The 16,117-nt window shown below is 38.3% G+C and overlaps 1 protein-coding gene across 1 annotated transcript in view; it reads right to left on the minus strand.

Moving 5' to 3' along the window:
* The window catches only part of RB1CC1 (RB1 inducible coiled-coil 1), a gene marked incomplete in the record, with an annotated part of 595,085 nt that overhangs the window by 202,923 nt on the left and 376,045 nt on the right, over window positions 1-16,117 (minus strand). The window contains 2 exon segments of the mRNA XM_053715035.1: window positions 4,762-4,870; window positions 7,323-7,488. Of these exon segments, the coding sequence (XP_053571010.1) occupies window positions 4,762-4,870; window positions 7,323-7,488 (275 nt within the window).

Below are 16,117 nucleotides of genomic sequence, written 5' to 3' on the forward strand. Positions count from 1 at the left end.
GCCTCCTGTGTGGGCAAGACTGGCGTAGACAAAGGAGGGGATGATGCAGTACCATGCTTACTCCCCTCACTTGAGGAATCATCTTGGGCATCATTTTCTCTAAATTTTTTGTCACATACATCACATCTATTTAAATGAGAAGGAACCTTGGCTTCCTCACATACAGAACATAGTCTATCTGATAGTTCAGACATGTTAAACAGGCATAAACTTGATAACAAAGTACAAAAAACGTTTAAAAATAAAACCGTTACTGTCACTTTAAATTTTAACCTGAACACACTTTATTACTGAATATGTAAAAAAGTATGAAGGAATTGTTCAAAATTCACCAAAATTTCACCACAGTGTCTTAAAGCCTTAAAAGTATTGCACACCAAATTTGAAAGCTTTAACTCTTAAAATAACGGAACCGGAGCCGTTTTTATATTTAACACCTATACAGTCCCTGGTATCTGCTTTGCTGAGACCCAACCAAGCCCAGAGGGGAATACGATACCAAATGACGCCTTCAGTAAGCTTTTTCTATGTATCTGAGCTCCTCACACATGCATCTGCATGCCTTGCTTCCCAAAAACAACTGCGCATTAGTGGCGCGAAAATGAGGCTCTGCCTATGATTAGAGAAGGCCCCCAGAGAAAAAGGTGTCCAATACAGTGCCTGCCGGTTATTCAACATAATTCCCAAGAATAAAATAACTCCTCAAAGCTATAAACTATTAAAAATGCTTATAAATCAATCGTTTTAGCCCAGAAAAATGTCTACCAGTCTTTAAAGCCCTTGTGAAGCCCTTTATTCTTATTTAATAAAAATGGCTTACCGGATCCCATAGGGAAAATGACAGCTTCCAGCATTACCAAGTCTTGTTAGAAATGTGTCATACCTCAAGCAGCAAAAGTCTGCTCACTGTTTCCCCCAACTGAAGTTAATTCCTCTCAACAGTCCTGTGTGGAAACAGCCATCGATTTTAGTAACGGTTGCTAAAATCATTTTCCTCTTACAAACAGAAATCTTCATCTCTTTTCTGTTTCAGAGTAAATAGTACATACCAGCACTATTTTAAAATAACAAACTCTTGATTGAAGAATAAAAACTACATTTAAACACCAAAAAACTCTAAGCCATCTCCGTGGAGATGTTGCCTGTACAACGGCAAAGAGAATGACTGGGGAAGGCGGAGCCTAGGAGGGATCATGTGACCAGCTTTGCTGGGCTCTTTGCCATTTCCTGTTGGGGAAGAGAATATCCCACAAGTAAGGATGACGCCGTGGACCGGACACACCTATGTTGGAGAAATAGGAAATTGTTTCTGTGAGTGGCCAGGGTGGATAAAAATCAATAAGTTAAAAAAAAAATATATTAAAAAAAAATGGATTTTATTTTTATTTAAATAGTTTTTTTTTTTTTTTTTTTTAAATAAAATGCTTTTTGAGGAAAAATCGATCCAAAGAGAGTTTCTATTTAATATACATTACAATCTAAAGGTTATTAATCCTGAAATCGATACGTTTTTAATTATATAGCAAGATACCGTACATGCATGGTTCTATTGTTTAATATTATTTGGTAAATTTATCCATCACAATGTCATGCCGCCCTCCCATAGGTTTCTGTCAGATTATTTTAGGAAATGTTTTTATTTTGAAGATATTATCACATATTATGTAAATTTGTGTCTGCAGAAATAACTTGCCTCTTCTTCACAGCAAATATTGTTAAAAAATAAACATACAGAGTTGAGAAATAAAACTTAAATGGATGTAATCATGAAAGAGAGCATACCATTTTCTGATTTCAGATTTACTTCTATCATCAAATTTGCTTTATTATCTTGGTATCCTTTGTTGAAGACAAGTGAAGCTCTACTGGGACCTAACTGAACACATTCAGTGAGACAGTGACAAGCAGCTAACTCACAGTAGTACATTGCTTTTGAGCTTACCTATGTATGCTTTTCAACAATGGATACCAAGAAAATGCAGCAAATTATATAATATATATATATATATATATATGTATGTATATATATATATATAAACTAAAAAATTGTTTAAAATTGCGGGTTCTATCTGTATCATGAAAGTTTAATTTAAACATTTCTGTTCCTTTAATGCCATTGCTCCCCAGAAAATCTATGTACACACAATCAACCCATACTAAGTTTCAATAAGGTCAATAAATAGAAGATTGTCTGGAGTGGAATGGATCTGCACAAGGACCAAATTGTGAGGAGGGAGGGGCACGTATTAACAATGAAATATAATGTTACTGTTTTAGTTACATAAAACTTTAAATTCATATTTATTAAGGTAATGGTTCGTTTTCTTCAATTACAGTTGTGCTTATAAGTTTACATACCCTGGCAGAATTTATGATTTCTTGGCCATTTTTCAGAGTATATGAATGATAACACAAAAACTTTTATTTCACTCATGGTTAGTGTTTGGCTGAAGTACTTTATTATCAATCAACTGTGTTTACTCTTTTAAAATCATAATGACAACATAAACTACCCAAATGACCCTGATCAAAAGCTTACATACCCCAGTTCTTCCTGGCAAAAAGCCTCCAGTTCCTGTAAATTCTTGGGCTGTCTTGCATGAACTGCACGTTTGAGATCTCCCAAGAGTGGCTCAATGATAGAGGTCAGGAGACTGAGATGGCCACTCTAGAACCTTCAGTTTATTCTGCTGTAGCCAATGATAGGTTGACTTGGCCTTGTGTTTAGAATCATTGTCATTTTGGAATGTCCAAGTACGTCCCATGCGCAGCTTCTGGGCTGATGAATGGAAATTTTCCTCCAGTATTGTTTTATAACATACTGCATTCATCTTGCCATCAATGCTGACCAAATTTCCTGTGCCTTTGTAGCTCACACATCCCCAAAACATCAGTGATCCACCTCTGTGTTTCAAAGTAGGAATGGAGTACCTTTCATCATAGGCCTGGTTGACTCCTCTCCAAATGTAGCATTTATGGTTGTGGCCAAAAAGCTCAAAATGACTTTGTGCCAGAAGGTTTGAGGCTTGTCTCTGTGCTGTTTAGCGTATTGTAAGCGGAATATTTTGTGGCATTTGTGTAGTAATGGCTTTCTTCTGGCGACTCGACCATGCAGCCCATCTTTCTTCAAGTGTCTCCTTATTGTGCATCTTGAAACAGCCTCACCACATGTTTTCAGAAAGTCCTGTATTTCACCTGAAGTTATTTGTGGGGTTTTCTTTGCATCCCGAACAATTTTCCTGGCAGTTGTCGCTGAAATTTTAGTTGGTCTACCTGACCGTGGTTTGGTTTCAACAGAACCCCTCATTTTCCACTTCTTGATTAGAGTTTGAACACTGCTGATTGGCATTCTCAATTCCTTGGATATCTTTTTATATCCCTTTCCTGTTTTATACAGTTCAACTACCTTTTTCCCTCAGATCCTTTGACAATTCTTTTGCTTTTTCCATGACTCAGAATCCAGAAATGTCAGTGCAGCACTGGATGAAATATGCAAGGGTCTGTCAGGAGTCCAGAAACTCATTGACCTTTTATACACACACACTAATTGCAAGCAAACAGATCACAGGTGAGGATGGTTACCTTTAATAGCCATACAAACTCCTTTGTGTCAACTTGTGTGCATGTTATCAGGAAAAAATCACCAGGGTATGTAAACTTTTAATCAAGGTCAATTGGGTAGTTTCTGTTGTCATTATGATTTAAAAAGAGTAAACACAGTTGATTTATAATAAATGGCTTCAACCAAACACTAACCATGAGTGAAAGAAAAGTTTTTGTTTTATCATTCATATTCTCTGAAAAATGGCCAATAAATCATAAATTCTGCCAGGGCATGTAAACTTATGAGCACAATTGTAAATAAAACTCTTAAATTTGTTATTATTAAGGTAAAAGTTAGCACTGCGGAATCTGTTTTGGCGCTCTACAAATAACGGATAATAATAATAAAAGGTAATGTTTGTTTTTGTTTTTTTAGTTAAATAAAACTACAGTATTTAAATTGTTATCATTAAGGAAATCAATAGTTTTCTCCTTCCGATAAAGTACAGCTGAAACTGGCGATAGTTCACCTTCCAATAATTTAATTTATTTCAATGATCTATCTATGCATATCTAATTATATATAACTAAATCAGTAATGGTCTGATATAACTGGAAAAAATAATCTGAAACGTTGTTATTCTAAAAATGAAAACCATAATTTAAATCAGTCTTACTGACCAGTGATTTAAAACAAATCCACCCTGTGAGTGGCTACACCTGAATTTAAGAGTGAAGTCTTACAAGTCACAAAGCTCACTTTACTAATTTTGAAAGGGACATAAAAGTGCAAAGTGAAAATGTTTAAAGAGCATTTTATTACTGCACTTTTGCTTGCATATAGCAACGTGTCTAACCTCTGGAAAAAGAGTCAACTACACATCTAATGTCAGCCCCAGAGCAGCAGCAGACTACTGTGAGCTAGCTAGAAATGTGTGTAACCAACAATCATCAGCTACCTCCCAGTAGTGTATTGCTGCTCTGAAGCCTTCCTAGATATGCTTTTCAACAACTGCACGAAAAGAACAAATTAAATGTAATAGCAGAAGTAAAGTAAATTAAAATCTAATTTTGACCTCCTTGTCCCTTGACGTTCTAAGGATGTACTGTTTTTTAATGTAAAACATCTATCTAATGATTAAAGCCTGCAGTAAAAAAAAAAAGGTTCCCATACATTGTTTTAATAAAAGTTTCAGTGTTCTCATTTGACTTTCTTACCTTTATCTCTATCTTGTTGCTGTGTGATACTTTTCAGTTTATCACTGAGCTCACTAATGATGTTTTCTTTTTTCTGCCTCTGCCTTGTCAAAACAGTATTAAAATTAGTCTGAAAAACATAGAAACAGAATAATATATCATAACAAAAGTGATGGCATTTTATGAATACTAGATAAATACAAGTGTCAACATGTATCATTTTTATAGAAGAAACTCTATAAGAAAATCAAAGATGAAAATTCAATGATTTCATCACTGGGAAATAATCCCAATTCCTAACATGGGAAGAGATGCATAAAGTTTAACTTATTATTTCCAGCCCAACGCTTTCAAACTATTGACGACATTTTTTATTTGTAAATATGCCTACAATTATGTGTGTGTGACAAATGTGTGTGTGTGTGTATATATATATATATATATATATATATATATATATATATATATATATATATATATATATATATATATATATATATACACATACACACACACATACATATATATATATATATATATATATATATATATATAAATACACATATACATGGGTGGAAAATTATCACTATGGTTTACTAGTCAGGGGTTAAAAGCTACTAGCCCAGAGGGAGAAACTTAGTAGTCTACGCAATGTTAAAGATATGAAAAAGTCAAATTTCTAAGTCGACCGCCGCAATTTTGTAGTCTCGAGAACTAACAATTGACTGCTGCAGCATAGCTATGATAGCAATAGGTGGGTATAGGGGATTGACATCATCTCTCTCTGACCGCATTTTCACTGTTTGTCGCTCGCTTGCTGAGGTCTGATGTTCTGTATCCAGCATAGAGGCATCTTCATATAGCACAAGTATTGTGGTGAGCGCTGACCAGAATTTGCTTTTGAGTTGCTGGAAATGATAAGTGATCCGGCCTAGAACATTTTTCTCCCATGCCTCCACAGCTTCCATGTTGCGCGACTGTCATTTTCTCTAGTGGTGGGTAGGGCTGTCCGATTCATCGCGGATGCAGTTTTAAACCGCAATTAATCGCTGCGGCTTTAAAACCGCAAGAGTACGCAATTTAAAAAAATAAAATAAAAAAATCCTCAGATTGTCCTGGAAACGGAGGCGAGAGGCAGGATGAGTGGCAGACCAGTGTGCGGCCGTGGGCGGACCTGAGAATATCCGCGAAACGGCCATTTTGGAAGAGATTGAAGAGTGTGTGGGAGTCATCTGGGAGTAGTGTGGGGGTGGTCAAGCAGTGGTGTGGCGGTGGGACAGCTCAAAAGTGTGAGCAATAAAGTGAGTATTGTACAAATGCTTTATAGTGCCTTACTGACCTTTTTTTTTAACTTCTTTTGTGGTTTGTATTTTTATGCTCCAAGAGTGCATTGGACATTGAGAAACATGTACAGTAAGATTCTGTAGTGTACTTTTAAATAAATGTTTCTACTATATAACCACAGCACAAGTAGCACTAGCTAATTTTATTTTAACTATTTTATGGTTTGAATTTTTATGCTCCAAGGGTGTATTGGACATTGAGAAACATGTGCAGTAAGATTCTGTAGTGTTAAATAAACGTTTTATTGAAAAAGGAAGGTGTTATAGTAAATCAACTGATTCAGTAGAGCATAAGTGTTCGTCAAACATAAGTTTCACATGAGGATACTGTAAATTCCTCTGAAAAAATTGGCGGATTAATAGGATCACCTCAGCAGCTTCAAATATTGTGATCGAGCATGGCTGCTGCCCAGACACACCCATTCATATACTTTTTTATTTGCAAAGATTACATATATGGCATTTGATTATCTAAAGTTAACCATCACTTTAACATACTGAAGCTCTGAACTCCTAAAAACAACGTAATAGATAATAATACTATCCTGGTAAAAACAAATATTAAAAGGTTGTCTGGCAAATGCAGAAATGTGTCAAGATAAAAAGAGAAAGCTTGCTCTTCAAAAGCAACGCTTTTAACAGTTATACTTTGTGCAAACACTGCTACCAAAAACTGTTCAAAAGTATATAATATTGTAAAATGCATTATTGTAAATATTCTAAGTATGATCAAGGGTACAGTTTTACTATTAAACATATACAACATTGCAAATATTGTTAACTACATAAAATTGTAGATGAAAACAGTTCACAAACATAAAAACATATTTCTTTATTTTATGAAGATTTAATTGAAAGCATCACTACAAATCTTTTCCACTAACATGAAATGAATATGTTACGATAAATATATAATCAGTGTTACAATGTAACTATTGCACATTTTGAAGAAAAAAAAAATAGTTTGGAAATAGCAAAGTGCTACTTGTACTTATTGCCCTATAACCTGCAAAAACTGCAAAAAAAGCAAAGAACATGTAAACATTGGGTATTTCTAAACTCAGGACAAAATTTAGAAACTATTTAGCATGGGTGTTTTTTTGGTGGTTGTAGATGTGTAACAGATTTTGGGGGTCAAAGTTAGAAAAAGTGTTTTTTTTTTCAATTTTGTCATCATATTTTATCATTTTTATCTGTGGTCTTCATCTTTTTTTATGTTTTTATTAAACATCAGATTACCTGCTGTTCTGCAATCAGAGAAATCCTGAGGTTATGCATTTCTTCCATCTTTTTTCTTTCATGTTGTTCAAGTTGCTCGGTGAACGTAAGTTTTTCTTTCTCAAGCTTTTCTTGAAGCTCAGACACTAAACTTTGTGCATTTTCAAGTGTTACTAAACTAGATGTACTGGTAAAAAAAAAAATATATAGGTTATTTAAAAATGATTAACACAGTTCTAAAATACAACAAAACTCTGTGTTGAACGTCACATGAGTAGACCATAGTTGTAAACATTTGAAAAAAGTCCAAGGACTTTGAAGCAAAACAATCAAGTACACAGGTTGTTGACTTTGCTCACCAATGGCTTCCATAACTCCATTAACCATTATTCCATTAACTTCCTTAATACTCAACACAATTGCACACAATATGCACAGAATATAAAAACATAATATATGCTTACCTGAAAAATCAATTTCTTTCATGGTGGTGAGAGTCCACAATCTATTACTCCTGGGAATTACTCTTTCCTGCCACTAGGAGGAGGCAAAGATTTCCTCAGTCTAACTTAAAACGAAGCAAAACAGGTAGGAAAGAAGAAGAGCAGAAAAATCTGTCAAGTGAAAAACTAATACCATAAAAAAAACAAAGGGTGGGGTTGCGTGGACTCTCACTCCATTAAAGAAATTAATTTATCAGGTAAGCATAAATCATGCTCTTTCATATAGGTGGTGAGAGTCCACAATCCATTACTTCTAAGAACTAATACCCAAGCAGTGGAGTCCATGAGTAATGAAACAAAGGGTGGAAGTTAAGAAACAAGATTTCTTCACTGAAAAACTAAACCAACAACCCCAAAAGAACCCAAAAAAGGGCAAAACCATGCAATGAAAAAATAACAGGCAAGAAATCATCCTGAGACAACTGTCTGAACAATTTTCCTTCTAAAAAAAGTCTTAGAAGAAGCAAAAAACATAGAAATGGTAAAATTTAGCAAAAGTATACAAAGAAAAAGACAATAGCTGCCTTGCAAAGTTGGAAAACTGAAGCCCCGTTACTAAAAGGCCAAAAAAATGGCAACTGAACTAGTAGAATGACCAGTAATCCGTTAAGGTGGAGGCTAACCTGCCTCCAAAAAAGCCTTATGGAACATAATTCTCAACCAAGAAGACAAATAAATGCCAGAAGCTTCCTGCCCTTTCCTGGAACCAGAAAAGAGCACAAACAAACTAGAAGTTGGTCTGAAAACTATAATAGCGTCAACATAATACTTAAACTCTCTATTAGCATCCAAATATGCAAAAAAACTCTCTGAAGAATTTAGGTATTAGGACACAAAGAAGGAACCAAAAGTTCCCGCCTGATACAGCCAAAAGATACAACCCTAGGCAAGAAAACAAATTTAGTCCTAAAAAACAGAATTTATGTTTACCTGATAAATTACTTTCTCCAACGGTGTGTCCGGTCCACGGCGTCATCCTTACTTGTGGGATATTCTCTTCCCCAACAGGAAATGGCAAAGAGCCCAGCAAAGCTGGTCACATGATCCCTCCTAGGCTCCGCCTTCCCCAGTCATTCGACCGACGTAAAGGAGGAATATTTGCATAGGAGAAATCATATGATACCGTGGTGACTGTAGTTAGAGAAAATAAACATCAGACCTGATTAAAAAACCAGGGCGGGCCGTGGACCGGACACACCGTTGGAGAAAGTAATTTATCAGGTAAACATAAATTCTGTTTTCTCCAACATAGGTGTGTCCGGTCCACGGCGTCATCCTTACTTGTGGGAACCAATACCAAAGCTTTAGGACACGGATGATGGGAGGGAGCAAATCAGGTCACCTAGATGGAAGGCACCACGGCTTGCAAAACCTTTCTCCCAAAAATAGCCTCAGAAGAAGCAAAAGTATCAAATTTGTAAAATTTAGTAAAAGTGTGCAGTGAAGACCAAGTCGCTGCCTTACATATCTGATCAACAGAAGCCTCGTTCTTGAAGGCCCATGTGGAAGCCACGGCCCTAGTGGAATGAGCTGTGATTCTTTCAGGAGGCTGTCGTCCGGCAGTCTCATAAGCCAATCTGATGATGCTTTTAAGCCAAAAAGAGAGAGAGGTAGAAGTTGCTTTTTGACCTCTCCTTTTACCAGAATAAACAACAAACAAGGAAGATGTTTGTCTGAAATCCTTTGTAGCCTCTAAATAGAATTTTAGAGCACGAACTACATCCAAATTGTGCAACAAACGTTCCTTCTTTGAAACTGGATTCGGACACAAAGAAGGCACGACTATCTCCTGGTTAATATTTTTGTTAGAAACAACTTTCGGAAGAAAACCAGGTTTAGTACGCAAAACCACCTTATCTGCATGGAACACCAGATAAGGAGGAGAACATTGCAGAGCAGATAACTCTGAAACTCTTCTAGCAGAAGAAATTGCAACCAAAAACAAAACTTTCCAAGATAATAACTTGATATTAACGGAATGTAGGGGTTCAAACGGAACCCCCTGAAGAACTGAAAGAACTAAATTAAGACTCCAAGGAGGAGTCAAAGGTTTGTAAACAGGCTTGATTCTAACCAGAGCCTGAACAAAAGCTTGAACATCTGGCACAGCCGCCAGCTTTTTGTGAAGTAAAACAGATAAAGCAGAAATCTGTCCCTTCAAAGAACTTGCAGATAATCCTTTCTCCAAACCTTCTTGAAGAAAAGATAGGATCTTAGGAATTTTTATCTTGTTCCATGGGAATCCTTTAGATTCACACCAACAGATATATTTTTTCCATATTTTATGGTAGATTTTTCTATTTACAGGCTTTCTGGCCTGAACAAGAGTATCAATGACAGAATCTGAGAACCCTCGCTTTGATAAAATCAAGCGTTCAATCTCCAAGCAGTCAGTTGGAGTGAGGCCAGATTCGGATGTTCGAACGGACCTTGAACAAGAAGGTCCTGTCTCAAAGGTAGCCTCCATGGTGGAGCCGATGACATATTCACCAGATCTGCATACCAAGTCCTGCGTGGCCACGCAGGAGCTATCAAGATCACCGATACCCTCTCCTGTTTGATCCTGGCTACCAGCCTGGGAATGAGAGGAAACGGTGGGAACACATAAGCTAGGTTGAAGCTCCAAGGTGCTACTAGTGCATCCACTAGAGTCGCCTTGGGATCCCTGGATCTGGACCCGTAGCAAGGAACCTTGAAGTTCTGACGAGACGCCATCAGATCCATGTCTGGAATGCCCCACAATTGAATTATTTGGGCAAAGATTTCCGGATGGAGTTCCCACTCCCCCGGATGAAATGTCTGACGACTCAGAAAATCCGCTTCCCAATTTTCCACTCCTGGGATGTGGATTGCAGACAAGTGGCAGGAGTGAGTCTCCGCCCATTGAATTATTTTGGTCACTTCTTCCATCGCCAGGGAACTCCTTGTTCCCCCCTGATGGTTGATATACGCAACAGTCGTCATGTTGTCTGATTGAAACCGTATGAATTTGGCCTTTGCTAGCTGAGGCCAAGCCTTGAGAGCATTGAATATCGCTCTCAGTTCCAGAATATTTATCGGGAGAAGAGATTCTTCCCGAGACCAAAGACCCTGAGCTTTCAGGGGTTCCCAGACCGCGCCCCAGCCCACCAGACTGGCGTCGGTCGTGACAATGACCCACTCTGGTCTGCGGAAGCTCATCCCTTGTGACAGGTTGTCCAGGGTCAGCCACCAACGGAGTGAATCTCTGGTCCTCTGATCTACTTGTATCGTCGGAGACAAGTCTGTATAATCCCCATTCCACTGACTGAGCATGCACAGTTGTAATGGTCTTAGATGAATTCGCGCAAAAGGAACTATGTCCATTGCCGCGACCATCAAACCTATTACTTCCATGCACTGCGCTATGGAAGGAAGAAGAACAGAATGAAGTACTTGACAAGCGCTTAGAAGTTTTGATTTTCTGGCCTCTGTCAGAAAAATCCTCATTTCTAAGGAGTCTATTATTGTTCCCAAGAAGGGAACTCTTGTTGACGGAGATAGAGAACTTTTTTCTACGTTCACTTTCCACCCGTGAGATCTGAGAAAGGCCAGGACAATGTCCGTATGAGCCTTTGCTTGAGGTAGAGACGACGCTTGATCAGTATGTCGTCCAAGTAAGGTACTACTGCAATGCCCCTTGGTCTTAGCACCGCTAGAAGGGACCCTAGTACCTTTGTGAAAATTCTTGGAGCAGTGGCTAATCCGAATGGAAGTGCCACAAACTGGTAATGCTTGTCCAGAAAGGCGAACCTTAGGAACCGATGATGTTCCTTGTGGATAGGAATATGTAGATACGCATCCTTTAAATCCACCGTGGTCATGAATTGACCTTCCTGGATGGTAGGAAGAATTGTCCGAATGGTTTCCATTTTGAACGATGGAACCTTGAGAAATTTGTTTAGGATCTTGAGATCTAAGATTGGTCTGAATGTTCCCTCTTTTTTGGGAACTATGAACAGATTGGAGTAGAATCCCATCCCTTGTTCTCCTAATGGAACAGGATGAATCACTCCCATTTTTAACAGGTCTTCTACACAATGTAAGAATGCCTGTCTTTTTATGTGGTCTGAAGACAATTGAGACCTGTGGAACCTCCCCCTTGGGGGTAGCTCCTTGAATTCCAGAAGATAACCTTGGGAGACTATTTCTAGCGCCCAAGGATCCAGAACATCTCTTGCCCAAGCCTGAGCGAAGAGAGAAAGTCTGCCCCCCACCAGATCCGGTCCCGGATCGGGGGCCAACATCTCATGCTGTCTTGGTAGCAGTGGCAGGTTTCTTGGCCTGCTTACCTTTGTTCCAGCCTTGCATTGGCCTCCAGGCTGGCTTGGTTTGAGAAGTAGTACCCTCTTGCTTAGAGGATGTAGAACTTGGGGCTGGTCCGTTTCTGCGAAAGGGACGAAAATTTGGTTTATTTTTAGCCTTGAAAGACCTATCCTGAGGAAGGGCGTGGCCCTTACCCCCAGTGATATCTGAAATAATCTCTTTCAAGTCAGGGCCAAACAGCGTTTTCCCCTTGAAAGGTATGTTAAGCAATTTGTTCTTGGAAGACGCATCCGCTGACCAAGATTTTAGCCAAAGCGCTCTGTGCGCCACAATAGCAAACCCCAAATTTTTCGCCGCTAATCTAGCCAATTGCAAAGTGGCGTCTAAAGTAAAAGAATTAGCCAATTTAAGAGCATGAATTCTGTCCATAATCTCCTCATAAGAAGAATCTTTATTGAGCGACTTTTCTAGTTCATCGAACCAGAAACACGCTGCTGTAGTGACAGGAACAATGCATGAAATTGGTTGTAGAAGGTAACCTTGCTGAACAAACATCTTTTTAAGCAAACCCTCTAATTTTTTATCCATAGGATCTTTGAAAGCACAACTATCTTCTATAGGGATAGTAGTGCGTTTGTTTAGAGTAGAAACCGCCCCCTCGACCTTGGGGACTGTCTGCCATAAGTCCTTTCTGGGGTCGACCATAGGAAACAATTTCTTAAATATAGGGGGAGGGACAAAAGGTATGCCGGGCCTTTCCCATTCTTTGTTTACAATGTCCGCCACCCGCTTGGGTATAGGAAAAGCTTCGGGGGGCCCCGGGACCTCTAGGAACTTGTCCATCTTACATAATTTCTCTGGAATGACGAAATTGTCACAATCATCTAGAGTAGATAACACCTCCTTAAGCAGAGCGCGGAGATGTTCCAATTTCAATTTGAATGTAATCACATCAGGTTCAGCTTGTTGAGAAATTTTCCCTGAATCTGAAATTTCTCCCTCAGACAAAACCTCCCTGGCCCCCTCAGACTGGTGTAGGGGCATTTCAGAACCATTATCATCAGCGTCCTCATGCTCTTCGTTATTTTCTATAACAGAGCAGTCGCGCTTTCGCTGATAAGTGGGCATTTTGGCTAAAATGTTTTTGATAGAATTATCCATTACAGCCGTTAATTGTTGCATAGTAAGGAGTATTGGCGCACTAGATGTACTAGGGGCCTCCTGTGTGGGCAAGACTGGCGTAGACGAAGGAGGGGATGATGCAGTACCATGCTTACTCCCCTCACTTGAGGAATCATCTTGGGCATCATTTTCTCTAAATTTTGTGTCACATACATCACATCTATTTAAATGAGAAGGAACCTTGGCTTCCTCACATACAGAACATAGTCTATCTGATAGTTCAGACATGTTAAACAGGCAAAAACTTGATAACAAAGTACAAAAAACGTTTTAAAATAAAACCGTTACTGTCACTTTAAATTTTAAACTGAACACACTTTATTACTGAAAATGTGAAAAAGTATGAAGGAATTGTTCAAAATTCACCAAAATTTCACCACAGTGTCTTAAAGCCTTAAAAGTATTGCACACCAAATTTGAAAGCTTTAACTCTTAAAATAACGGAACCGGAGCCGTTTTTATATTTAACCCCTATACAGTCCCTGGTATCTGCTTTGCTGAGACCCAACCAAGCCCAGAGGGGAATACGATACCAAATGACGCCTTTAGTAAGCTTTTTCTATGTATCCGAGCTCCTCACACATGCATCTGCATGCCTTGCTTCCCAAAAACAACTGCGCAATAGAGGCGCGAAAATGAGGCTCTGCCTATGATTAGAGAAGGCCCTTTTTAAGCCCTTGTGAAGCCCTTTATTCTTATTTAATAAAAATGGCTTACCGGATCCCATAGGGAAAATGACAGCTTCCAGCATTACCAAGTCTTGTTAGAAATGTGTCATACCTCAAGCAGCAAAAGTCTGCTCACTGTTTCCCCCAACTGAAGTTAATTCCTCTCAACAGTCCTGTGTGGAAACAGCCATCGATTTTAGTAACGGTTGCTAAAATCATTTTCCTCTTACAAACAGAAATCTTCATCTCTTTTCTGTTTCAGAGTAAATAGTACATACCAGCACTATTTTAAAATAACAAACTCTTGATTGAAGAATAAAAACTACATTTAAACACCAAAAAACTCTAAGCCATCTCCGTGGAGATGTTGCCTGTACAACGGCAAAGAGAATGACTGGGGAAGGCGGAGCCTAGGAGGGATCATGTGACCAGCTTTGCTGGGCTCTTTGCCATTTCCTGTTGGGGAAGAGAATATCCCACAAGTAAGGATGACGCCGTGGACCGGACACACCTATGTTGGAGAAACTGCCTTTTTTCTTAAAAAAAAATAAAAAAAAATTAGAAGATAAGGAAGATCACATGAAAAGGCAGATAACTCAGGAACTATTTAAGCAAAAGAAATAGGCAAAAGAAACAAAACCTTATGCATAGGATCAAGTAGTAGCCTGTGTAACCCTCAAACCTCCAAGAAGGAGAAAATTGGTTTAACAACAGGCCAAACTCTAGTCAAAGCCTGAACAAAACTATGAATATCTGAAAGTTTAGCAATCTTCTAGAACAAAAAAAAAAAAAAAAAAAAAAAAAAAACCTGAAAGAGCAGAAATATGACCCTTTAAAAGAGCTGGCAGTTAAAGCCTTATCAAAATATCCTGCAAAACTACAACATTCTTAAATAATACCAGGACAAAAACATGATTCTTACACCAGGAAATAAAAGGTTCTCCAAACCTTATAATAAAAATTCCTGGACACAGGCTCATAAACCTGTATCAGAGTCTCAAATAACAGAATCAGAGAACCCTCTCTGCTTAAAATTTGCTCAATCACCATGCCATCAAGCTTAGAGATTTGAGACCCATATGAAAAAAACAGACCATAAGAATGAAAGTCTAGATTCAAAGGAAGAGACCAAAGATGGCAACTGGACCTCTTAAACTAGATCCGCATACCAAACTCTGTGAGACCAAGCCGGAGCAGTTAAAATCACTTATGCTCCGTCTAATCTGATTTAGACAACCATCCTAGGAAGAAGAACAAAAGGTGGAAAAAATATAAGCTAGTTGAAATGACCATGGAACTATGAAAGCTTCCACAAACACTTCTTGAGGATCTAAATCATGATAACATGATTAAGGTCAGGTACTGACCGAAACGTCGTTGTTGTTTTTTTGTCTCTGATGCAATAAATATATAAGAAATACTTCAAGTCGGTGCTGCTTCTATCTTTTCTCTAAACTTAGAAACCATCAGATCAATCTCTGGGAGATCCCAAAGAACGATTATCTGATTAAAGACATCCAGATGAAGAGACCACTCTCCTGCATGCAAGGACTAAAGACTTTGAAACTCTATTTCCCAGTTGTTCACTCAAGAAATATGAACAGCAGAAATGAACAATAATTGACTTCTACCCAGGAAAGAATTCACAATACTAGTGAGAGTTCCTCCTTGACAATTGACATATGCTAGTGCTGAAACATAAATAGAAAAAACTCGCCTTTAAGGAAATAAAAAATATCCTTGCATTCTGAGGCCCCAGACGGCCCCCCATTATGAAAAACTTGCATCTGTAGACAATACAGCTCAAGTAGGACAAACAAAAGAAGTCTCCTGCGTAATAAGATAATGATTCAGAGACTGGCTTGTTCTGAAAATTATATGAATCCTTGAGACAGCAGAGTAAGATTCCTGCATCACTCCCAAAACATACAAATCTAGGCCTCATGAGGAAGCAAACAAATGGAATGGCACTCAAAGCAGCAAACAAGAGACCTAACACCTTCATGCAAAGAGCAACTGTTGGAAAAGAAAGACAAAGTTTAGGCAAGCGGATACTAGTTTCATTCTCCTTAGATCTGTCAAGGAAAGGACTGAACCCCCAAAAACAACAACCTTAGTCTGAGGAACCAGCAAACTCTTTTAAAAAAAAAAATATTTCCCCACCATGCTGCTGAAGAAA

The sequence above is a fragment of the Bombina bombina genome, chromosome 5, assembly GCF_027579735.1.
Source record: "Bombina bombina isolate aBomBom1 chromosome 5, aBomBom1.pri, whole genome shotgun sequence".
Lineage (NCBI taxonomy): Eukaryota > Metazoa > Chordata > Amphibia > Anura > Bombinatoridae > Bombina > Bombina bombina.